The following is an 11,619-nucleotide window of genomic DNA, read 5'->3' as shown; positions in this document are numbered from 1 at the left end:
GCGGCGGACGTCATTAGAGCGCATACAACAGCGTCGTCACACTATCGATTTATGAATTTATTTCTTCTATTATTATCGTTACCATACATGAACAGAGACCTGACCAAAAAAAAAACCTATAAAACGTGCATTGAACTAAACTTCAATATAAATATTTTTCTTGGGTGAGTTGGTGCTTGCCGAATGACGTTAAGTCTCCTCTTTCTGATCTGTCTGTTCACGCATTTTTCCACGGTATTTCTGTGCTAAAAAACATGTGGCTTCAACCTTTTCGAATCCCGACATCAGGCACGGTGAATGGCAGCATAATAGAAGTGTACTAAAGTCAATGAAAGAAAAAAAAAGGAATCGTGAAATAAACAATGTACATAAAGCGTATAAAGTCAACAAGCATACCATCTTATTTCAATGTTATTGTTAGCGGTTTCTTCTTTAAAAAAAATAAGTTCTAAGTCACACTCCTAGTACCAAGAAAATATACGCCGTTTTACAACACTGGAGTGAAATGGAATATACTAGTATACCTGTTTTTGGGGCAATATAAACAAGTTGGTATTATTCGCTCGTCGTCCGCAGCTAGGTTTGGGGTTTGCTGAATTGATATTGCATTATCATTATTTGCATAATAATTATCACTGTTCAAATAGTATTGCTCCCAACCTTGCGAAAACACGCTTGCAAGCACATGCAACCGTATACGTCAGTTGCCATATTTCGTCGCCCTTTCTGATCGCAACAGAAATGACAAATTATTCCAAACTCTTTTATATTCAATGCTGATGTAGAAATTGTTTAAAGAAACCAAATCCTCGTGAATTTGGATTTGATTTTTAAACACACACATGGGAGCATTCGTGAAACCCAAAGAGGAGGTAAATAAATGTTTCTGTGACTTTCTTGCTTCAGTGTACACCGCTTATAACGTAAGTCGCCGGAGTCGCAAATATGCGCACTATAAGCGGTACCGCACTATAACCAAAACAACGCTTTTATTGCGAGAGCAATTATATGGGCATTCCAGGCGCATTTCTCCCGTCACCGTCGTTATTGCCGTGAGGTTTCGTATGAAGTCAAAGGGCGATAAAATCGTCACCGCGTGCGGTATGCTGCATGTGCGAGTGAACGTGTGCGAGGGTGAGCCGGTGATCGCGGCTGAATCTCGCGCACGCAAGGCTACCGGTCGGCGGGGCTCTACTCCGGGCGGCCCAGGCGGCCGAGCGCACCCACCGGGGAGAGCCACGGCGGCGGACGCGCTTTCGCGCGCCCCCGCCATTGCGTCATTTTGCCCACTCCGTTCGAGGAATGCAAGGAAGCGTGGCCGGCGCGGCTCGGCATGGCGAGTGAAAAATAGGAACGGGGCTTTTCACGTGCCAACGCGTTGAAACGCGCCCGTCGGCGCCAGACACACCGGTTGCGTCGTGTCGTTGGAGTACAGACGCCGGTTGTTCGCCACCGTGACGTCGCAGAGCTTGACGCTCGCGCGTTACGTCGGAATATACTGCGGCTTTAGGGAAGTGTTCGCCGTTTCGGTTGACTGCCCAACTTCCAGGCAGCCGCATTGTAATCGGTATTTCCTCTCCCGCAACTGCACAATAAGCGATACGCGTATATATACAGTGCTATGGGAAAATTAACGGTTATAAGTGGTCTATACTTACTGAAGGTGTTGACTTCAAGCTTTAAATATTGAAATAGTGGTCCTCTTCGATTATCAGTCCCTGACAGTCCCGGACTGCTTAGGACTGCTGTGCTGCATTCGATTTTGCTCGGACAGCTTCCGAAGCTCCGCCCACTAGTCCGAGTGTTGTCAGAAGCGCGTTCGTTTTTTCACGGACCGGAAGTTGCGGACTGCCCGCGGACTGTTGGAGCTGTCAGCAGATGTTTGCTCGGACAAGCGCAAGTAGCTAGCAGGCGACGGCAACGCGCGCGGTGTTTGACGCCATGTTGTGAAAGATTCCGTGTGCTTCTGCGTACTTTGCGCGCTCGAGACGGCAACTACTGTGCATTGAGTTATCGCTTCTGTTACATCGGTGCTTTGTGTGCCATAATGCAAGTTTTTTACGAGCCGTCGAAGCTGTAGCTTTAGTCTTCGTGTTTTTTTTTTTTTTTGAAGAAAGAAGCACAGCGATCAGGCGCACATGCTTGCTTTTCTTACTGTGTTTCACGAAATCTGTCATGCTCATTGCCGGTAAATTTTGCTTTTCAGGTAAGTGAAACTAGCGTACGTGCAAGGAATCATATATTACATATGTGGCTATTTCATGCCGGTAGCTGGGGTGGTATAGGAGATTCGCGGATTGCTGTTGACATATACGTTGATTCCTTAATTTTCTGCAACCAAGTTCGAGCGTTTGATTTTTGACGTGCAGGATTAGTAGACGGTGTACACGCGCTCCCTCACGCGTCGGGCCTTTAATTAGCAGACGGTCTCGCGAGCTTTGAGGATGTAGGCGAGTGCTTTCTGCCTGAAAAGCGACGTGGCACGATCATGATTTCGGAGTCTCTCCACAGCGATTTTAGGGCCAATAAATATATTTCACCACCACCACGATTTTGCTTACGTCCGTGTGGGAATTCCACTTAAATTTCTCAGGCAATGAGCTGGCTAGCGCGACGTAATAAACTGCGCTTTGCGAAAACGTTCTACGCGTCCAGGCTACGATTACACTGTGCTACCTCATGGTTGCGTCGGCGACGTACGCCTCTGAGACTGCACCATTGCGGAGGCCACGCTGATAAAAACGCTGGGTAGGGGGCTATCTACGAGTAGCAAAGAGCAGACGACGGCAGCGAGGAGAGTGACTTCCGGTCGCGGTGCTTCGACCGAAATCTCGGACAGTCCCCGACAGCTGAATCACGTGACTGTGACGCGCTCTTTTGTCAGGGCTAGTCAGACCGGAAGCCGCGGACGGTTTGCGGACAGTCCGGGATTGTATAATCGAAGAGGCCCAGTAATGGCGCAGAAACCAAAGAGAATATTTTACGTGCAATGTACTTGAAAGACATTCAGCTACATTGAAAATATGGGTGGTACAATTCGTTACAGTCGAACTGGCGCTTCAAACATATGGCCATATGACTATGTGTAATTCTTCATCTTACACATTTTGCTCATATTGATGTTTACAAAAATGCTAACAATTACAAATGTTTCACTATGTGCCGAACATTTGTCAGACGTCGTGTTTTATGATAAATTTGGATACATGTTAAAATGATGTGTGTTGAGGCTGTAGGGACCTTTACTCAGGTCACATGCGTGGCGGCCGCTGCTTCAAAAAGCTGCCGTACTTTAACTACAGCTGAATGTTATAGCCTCCATTATATTGATGGCACCGGCTTCATTTACTTTATTAATTTACACGAGGTTGTAAAACTACATCGAAGAGTTTATACCAAACCACAGAGCGAAAGTGTAGCACGCACGCAAATGGCTTAAGAGGACTTGTCGAAAAAAAGAGGATGTGCCGTTCTGGCACATTGGCAGAGGTTATGATCTGGGGATGTCATGGATTCGTTAACGGGAACCTGCAGAATGCCGATGTAGTTGGCATGCTTAAATGCTCGAGCAGATAAATTAGGTGCACGTTAAGAAAGCCAGGTGGTCTTCATTATACGCGACATTTCACTACAGCCTCTCACAGCTTATATGTTGGCTTGCGACGTTAGGTTCTAGCATTTGCGGTAATTTAAAGAGTAACTGATGCGGCGTCATTTAGAAACCATGTTCCAGTAGCCCTATCCCTAAATTTAAACAAAAGCGTCTGTGATCCTTGGAACATATGTGGGAATCTGTTGGCTTTGAATACCATATGAAGTAAATTTCGCAAATGAGAAATGTAGAAATGCAGAGATGGAGCATTTATGGAATCCAGTTACCCATGACGTCAACAAAATATAATTTGCGGCGGACAGTATTAGAGCGTAAAATGAGCGCCATCACGCTAACGACTTATTATTTTTTATTATGAACGTCACCAGTTATGAAGAAGGATGTCACAACAAAAACAAAACGTAAAACGCAGCATGAAATGTGCTACAATATACCCTTTTTTCTTGGACGGGTTGGTGCTTGCTGAATGAAATAATTCGGCTCTTTCTGTTCTGTCTGTGGCTGCTAATTTTTACCTTTGCAGTATTTCTGCACTACAAAATCATGTGACCTAAAAGTTTTCTAAGCGCGACGTCACGCGGAGTGGCGCTGTGGTCACCGAGGTGTGTCGACGTGCCTACATCGGCTCCGTCTTCTTCCAGTGATTCTGCAGCGATCTCGATCAAATTTTGCCACAATTTATGCATCATTGGTTCCGTGAGGTTACAGGGAATCTGCGGATAGCCAATTTCGAGATGCGCCATCATTCTCGACGATTTTACGGGGACTTTTCTACTACGTCTACGCCCACGGCCGCGCTAGCCCAGGTGTGCCGGCCAGACGCTAGGCTCACCCGGCGCGCCAGCTGCGCGCCAGCCCAGGTGCGCCCTAGCGATCTTTAATACAACGTCGAAGATTTGTGCACGAAGAGGCTGAAAATTAACGTTCTACTGAATGGAGAAGACATCTCCCAAGAAGAGATCACCGAAGATGCGGGATGGAGGACCGTCAGAGCTCGCAACGCGGGAACACCACGTGGCAGTGCCGCGTCGCCGGGCGAGCATAGTCTGATGCAAGACCGAGCAAGCTTGAATCAGCACGGCGCAATGCAGAAGAAAAACTCCAAGATACGGATCATCGAAGTCAGTAGGATGCCCCAACTGACGGCGGCCTCGACATACCCAAGGTCGGCAGCCCTACGGTCACGGCGGCCATTTCACAAGCCACGTGTATCATCCAAGAAGGAAGAGCGAACGGAAGACACCGTATGCCTGAATACGTAGCAGAACATCGTGATAATCAGTACGCCACGTCGAGCCAACGCGGATAGGTATGTCCACATGAAGCAAATTCAAATCCACGAGAGAATGTACGAAGTCAATACCTACGAAGCGGCCCGCAAGAACACGACCAAGGGGATGATCAGGGGGTTCCCCGTTGGAAACAAGGAAATCGATGGACCAAGAAAATCGACGAAAAGATAGTCAACCGAAGAAGCCCATTGGTGCTGGCGGCCAAGAGAATCCGCAACACAACCACAGTGAACGTCACCTTCGAGGGTCTCAGGGTACCCAACCTGGTGCGGTACGTGGCAACCCTCGTCAGATGCTCGTTATACAAGAAACAGATAGTCGTCTGTTACCAGTGCGGACGCCTCAGACACCGAACGGATGTATGCCCGAACCCAGACAGCAGAATATGCAGGGGCCTTGGCATTCGCAACTCCGACCAAGGACACCAGTGTTCACCAAAGTGTACTCTGTGCGGCGGCCCTCACCTCACCACCAACAGAACGTGTAGAGCCAAATACAAGACCCCTACGTCTTTAAGAAGAGAAGATTGGAACGAAGAGTGGCGGAATAACAATAACCCCTCGACGCCACCGACTTCCCAGCCATGGCGCGCCAGTCCCTCTGCCGATCGAGATCCAAGTTGAGAAGCAGATCCTGCAGCCGCACCCTGGTCAGGTCCACATCCAGGTCCGCTCCCGGAAGGTGGCCGTCCTGCACCGCCAAAAAGGTGAGCTGGGCAGATGCGGTTAAGGGCGCCTCGCGAAAGGTATACGTAACACTCCCAGAGTCTAACAAATCCGCCGAGAACGCGGCGCTAGAGAGGATGAAAACAGGAAATGCCGTCATGCGGGAAAAATCCAAAGATTAACGCGTGAAGTTCAGGAGCACAAAGAGGAACGCACGTTAACTTACGCCAAACCGGCCGACGCCTCCACCACCAGCTCGGTAGGGGAGTTGGAAACTCCTGCATCCGAAACGCGGGTGTTGCAACCGCAGGAGGGAAGTAAGACGGGTCAGGTCAGATCGGAAATCATGGACATGATAACTACCACGCAGAGCGCCATCGAAATCTTACACGCGACGGTGATTGGTTTAGCCAACAGCGTCACAAACCTCGAAAGTAAAATGAACAGCATTATGGCGATTGTACACCAGCAGTACCCACAGCATTTCCCAGAAACAGAAATGAGAGACGTCTCTCACGGTAACCACGGACCGATAGGAGTCTCCCCCATCAATGAACATGGCCCCCGATCAACAAGGAATCACAATATGACAGGAAACTGCATTGGACTTGCCAGTAAAAAGCCGGTCCTCCAAGAGCACGTTACAAACCTGACACGTAAACCGGACGTCATTTTATTGCAAGAAATGTTAAACGCGCCGGCATCCGTCCCAGGTTACCAGGAATTCTTCGCCAAGGTAGAAGGCAGGGGTTTGTCCACGCTGGTCGGTCGGCAAGAAGACGACGACCATCGTTGACGAACTCAAGGGACTCAAGATTGAACACCTATTCGTCGAGCTAATACCACACAAGTTTAGGAAAGAAAGCATATTTGTCCTCAATCTATACAGTAATCCCGCTAACCAGAATCAGTGCTTTCTTTCCCTCTTCAAGCCGGCAACAACGACCTAGTGATTGGAAGCAATATTAACTCCCCCAACAGCACCTGGGGTTACTGCTACAGCACGGTCCAGGGGCGCTGTAACGTAAAATGATTCCAAACTGCTTTGATTCCAAACCCCTGACGTCAAATTTACGTAACCACCGACGCAAGCATCTGGCGGTGACCCGCAGGGTTGTCTGAACAACCCAATAAAAACACTCCTCGTTTAAAGTAGGTTACCTTTGTTCACTTTCAAAACCAATAACATTTTCTACACTCAGCGGTTTTTCTTATCTAATTGGCATACAAGAGGTGAGGAGAACGCTCCAGTGTAGAGGGATTCGATGGGGATGAGTCAGCAGTCAAAATAGATAACCGCATGAAGAGGGTGGTGCCGTCTTCTCCGATTGGTCCGCTTCGCCTTACTTAGCTTGCGGTCGCTGGTTGAAAATCGCGGCGGCGTGCAGCGGAAAGATAAGAATTCCGCTAAAACGGATCCTCAGCAAGGAAGAGTTGGCAGACCGATGTCGTATACGTGCCAAAAGGGCTCGATAACATTTTTCTGCCACGCCAAAATGTTTATCATGCGCAAATAAATACATGCTCACCCGCAGGTGCGAGTAGCGAGGGCCTGAGTGATCGGCGGACAGCCATCTTCTAGTCCTTTGGGAACGGGGCAGTCTGTGGCTATTCAGAAAATTATTCAGTTTTGTTCGGCATATTAACGCATTTTTTTCGCGTACACGTCACTTTGACGTGGTGAGTTTTCGCGGTTTGGTGAGGTCGCGTGATAGAAAGGCGAAGTGGGCGTAGCCAGAAAACATTGAACCAATAGCAGAGGGGTAATGGTGAAAAGGCGTCGAATCAGGAATGAGTATTTTAACACGAAAGTGTTTTATGCCGGGGTCCACCAAGACTTCACTGACGTATTTCCGTCACGGAAATACGTCATAGAACATAATACAAAGAAAGAAACCAGAAGAAAAAGTTCCACAAACATGCAAAATTTGGAAATCGAACCCACGACCTCTCGGTCCGCGACGATAGATCGCCGAGCGTTTAACCCATTGCGCCACAAACGCATTCGCAGAGAGCTACACAGACGCGCCTTATATATCTAAAGCCCAGACCACACGTACGCTTGCAAACGCGCGCAAGCTCGCGTCCGCGCGCCCACGCATGCGCAGATGGTGCGGCACGGCTCGTACGCGTCGAAATGCGGCGCGATCTCGGTGATCAGCTCCTCTCAGTTATCGCGCGCCTGGGCTGCCTCGCGTCGGCGAGCCTGGCTACGCAGCGACGGCGCGGTACATTCAACTCTCAGTTAAGCAGAATTATATCATGCAAGAAAGTGCTTCTTCTTCACTTTTTGTGCTGATATAACAGCTCCAAAAAGATAACAATTACGTTTATAGATATCGAAGCATTTTGCCAACAACGGAATACGAAGTGGCGTCTGCCAAGGTGTAAACAAGTGAGGCCAGTGAGCGCGCGCTGTCGCGCGTATTTGTGGATGCAAACCGCCATTCCTCGCTAGGCGCGGCAACCGCAAGGCGCGTAGACGCGAGCTTACGCGCGTCCGCAAGCGTACGTGTGGTCTGGGCTTAACACTCCTCCGTGTACCCGCGCTCTTGCTCGGGGCGGTGCCGCCGCCTACGAGCAGAAAAGAGAAGTACTGCATTATGACACTAACGCGCACCGACAGTGAACGCTTCGGTGGTCTCAGCACTACGACGCCTCGATGCCAGCATTCGAAGGGACGCTGGCATCAAGAAGCACTACCAACGCCACCTAGGTGGCGTTCACCGTACTCAGCACAGCGGAGCGTGGCCTCCGCAATTAGCTCTGAAAATGTTTCTGAAGTTGATCGCGGAGGCTGCAATTACGACGCGCTGTACGCGCTGATTTGACTCGGTGACGATTCAGTTAGGTGCTTTGTCTTGCGCGTTGTATTAGTGTGTCAGTTACGTGCTTCGTCTTTCGCGTTGTGCTAGCGTGTGCAGCGTAGTGCAGCTTCCATATGCACGACGGTTGCTCATGGTCATCGACGTTGGTAGTCGTGATGGAGGAGACGTGCCACCAGGCGTCAGCGTGGGTGCATCAACGCCTAAGGGCGCTTTAGCCACAAAACACCAATAGACATTATATATCAATGTGCAATAAACATTACACTACTTCTGTGAAGACACGTTTCACTTTCGTGTTCTATACCGATTCCTATATAAGAGGGATCAACTACATTTTTTCTTGTTTGCGGTTTATTCATGCATAATCAGTGTGCACAGGTTATATCAGATGGGGAGCTATCGTGGTGTTTGTGACGTCGCGTGACAGACAGGCGAAGTTGGGAGTGGCCCGAAAATGTTTCAACCAATCGTGGAGACTGATTGGAAACTACTCAAGTAACTACTAGACAAGACGAAGACTATGTCGCGCCAGAGGGACTGCCTCGCCAGACTCCTACACACTGAGGGCAAGAAGCAATGCGATGAAAGGGGACGAAGAACAGGGACGAATAAAAGGAGCAACACAGGGACCAACACTCGTTCATGTGTTGCTCCTTTTCTTCGTCCCTGTTTGTGTTGTGCTCAAAAGGTTGTTTAAAAATGAATCTGTTCCAACTAGGCCGACTCGCAGTTATGCGAAGATACTGTGCCAGAAGTATCTCCCCCTAGTACCTCCCCGAACGCGGGGAGACCAACGCCTCGCTAGACGAAGACTTCAGCAGCGAAGTGATTCGCGTGGCCCTACACGACCTCAACGTTTGGTCGGCCCCCGAGCCGGGCAGGGTCACCAACAACACGCAGAGAAACCTTGACGATGACTCCGTGGTGAAACTCATGGTCTACATCAACAAACGATGGAGAAAGGGCTCCGTACTGAAGTAGTGGAAGACAGCAAAGACTGTACTCATCATGAAACCCGGCAAGGCTCCTAGCTGGGAAAACTTGAGCCTGATCTCACTCACCTCATGCGTGGGCAAAGTGATCGAACATGCGTTCCTCAATCGAGTAAACGCCCAGCTCGAACTGACGGGTGTCTACCCGGACACCATCATCGGTTGTCAGGCTCAACTCTGGACATTGGAAGCCCTGCTCCAGCTACAATACCAGATTCTGGACGACAAGTCCCGTAACACCAAAGCTATCCTCGGCCTCGACCTAGAGAGCGCATTCGACAGGGTCGCCCATTCGGCGGTCCGGGCCCAAATCTCTCATCTGAACCTCGGCGAAAGAGCCTGCAACTGCGTCAGATACTTTCTCTCCAACGGAAAGGCGCTGCTCGTTGCGGGAGACGTGAAGTTTGAAGAGCAAACGCTGGAAAGCACCGGTACCTCGCAGGGGTTGGTAATTTCCCCAAATCTATTTAGCCTGACAATTAGCGGACTCGCGCGCTAACTCCAAAAAGACGAGAACGTCCAGCGCACGATCTACGCCGACGAAATCACGATCTGGGTCAACCGTGGCAGAGACGGCCAGATCGAATCGTCGTTGCAGCAAGCGATAGACGTCGTGGAAGAACGCCTGAGAAATACGGCGCTCCGATGCTCGCCCAAGAAGTCGGAGCTCCTGCTGTGCCGCCCCACCTGGAAGGCACGACCACCCAACAGATCCAAGCGAGAGAGAGAATACGAAGCAAGAAGTCGGCACACGAGGGACGGCTGAACGATCTCCATCGTCAATCGAATCAAAGTCTTGGACACGCTTGTCGAATCCTAGGCGTAAACACGAGATGGCCAACAAGCTCGTACACAAGACAGCCAATGCTATGAGGTTACTATAGAGAGTCACTAACAGGACAAAATGCACAAAGGAGGAGAGCGTGATACGACTTGTGCACTCCTTCGTCATATGCCACGTTACAAACGTGGCCATCTTTCAATACTGGTAGAAGGCGGAGAATAACAGGATCGACGTGATTATACACAAGGCATACAAGACAGTATACTCGATAAGCAACTAGCTCCTGCTACAGCTGGGAATCCACAACACGCTGAACGAACTTGCAGAGGCGCAGCACATGTCCCAACTGGACAAACTCACGACCATCGAAGCTGGACGAAACATACTCGAGCGGCTCGGCATCGGCTACCACCGCCAACCCGGCGAGAAGAAAATAATCCCGAGGAAAGTTTGGGATGGCATTCAAGTCGTCCCATTTCCGCGAAATGTACACTCGACGTATAGCCAAGACAGAAGACAGGCGAGAGCGGCGGCCCTGTTAAAGCCTACGGGAAAGAGAAGGAATCGCGCTTCGTGGCAGCTGCAGAATATCAAGACGGTCGAGGATACGCCGCTGCGGTCGTAGACACCGGCGGAACCCTCGTCTACTCCGCCAGCGTAAAATACCGACACGCTGAAGTGGCAGAGGAAGTAGCCATCGCACTCGCCATATCAGATCCTGAGCCTGAGCGGGTTCTCTATTTCCTGTGTGCAGTGAAATTCCACTAAGAGGCGTTGTCACTTTTCGAAGCTTACGGCAAAGGGTTACGCCATAAAGAAAACTCCATCTCCAGTTTCTAGAAGAACATATGCACGGGCGCCATCCTCAAAAATGTTCACAACGTTCGACGAAAAAGGGTGAGTACTCCGGTGTTTCGACAACAGCGCAGTTCTTCCCTCTTAAATTGCGGCAGTCAGTTTCCCTTTTCTCCAGGGACAGAACGACGACGCATCGAAGACGACGAGCGGCGACTCGGCGAAGGTGAGCGATGGGACTCAGAAAGTGGATGACCACTTTGGGGCAAACGGGTTTCGGATCCGAAGAGTTGTAGCGTGGACGGGGCAAGTCAAGGTAGTATATTGGATGATGACTGTCCCCAAACGTTTGCATGCGACGACTTTCGGGTCTCGCTATGTGGCCTCGGCCGCCACACGCAAAACAGATCGGCCGGTTATCGGGCGTAAGCCAAGGATTTGCAGCGGCCACGGGACGACGTCAAGCATTAGGTGCAGAGGAGGCTGTTGCGGCAACGGGACCATGCCAAGCAACAGCAGTAGTAGGGTCTGTCGTAGGCGACGCTGGAGGAAATGGTAAGTAACTTTATGGCCGGTGCCATTCGCTGCTTCAGCGTACTCAGCGGCGCGGCGACAGGCTACTGAACGGGCGTCGGTAGGGCCTCAGCGAT

At 50.1% G+C, this 11,619-nt stretch overlaps 1 protein-coding gene across 1 annotated transcript; it reads left to right on the top strand.

Annotated features, from left to right (window-relative positions):
- The first annotated feature begins 9,406 nt into the window (after positions 1–9,406).
- Positions 9,407–10,156, top strand: LOC125939829 (uncharacterized). Its single transcript, XM_049655291.1, has 2 exons — positions 9,407–9,821; positions 9,900–10,156. Exons 1-2 carry the CDS (start codon positions 9,407–9,409, stop codon positions 10,154–10,156), a joined length of 672 nt encoding a protein of 223 aa, XP_049511248.1.
- Positions 10,157–11,619: the final 1,463 nt, after the last annotated feature.

This window comes from Dermacentor silvarum, chromosome 9, assembly GCF_013339745.2.
Source record: "Dermacentor silvarum isolate Dsil-2018 chromosome 9, BIME_Dsil_1.4, whole genome shotgun sequence".
Classification (NCBI taxonomy): domain Eukaryota; kingdom Metazoa; phylum Arthropoda; class Arachnida; order Ixodida; family Ixodidae; genus Dermacentor; species Dermacentor silvarum.
Note: the sequence above shows the minus strand (reverse complement) of the source record. Positions and strands in the feature narration are given on the sequence as shown.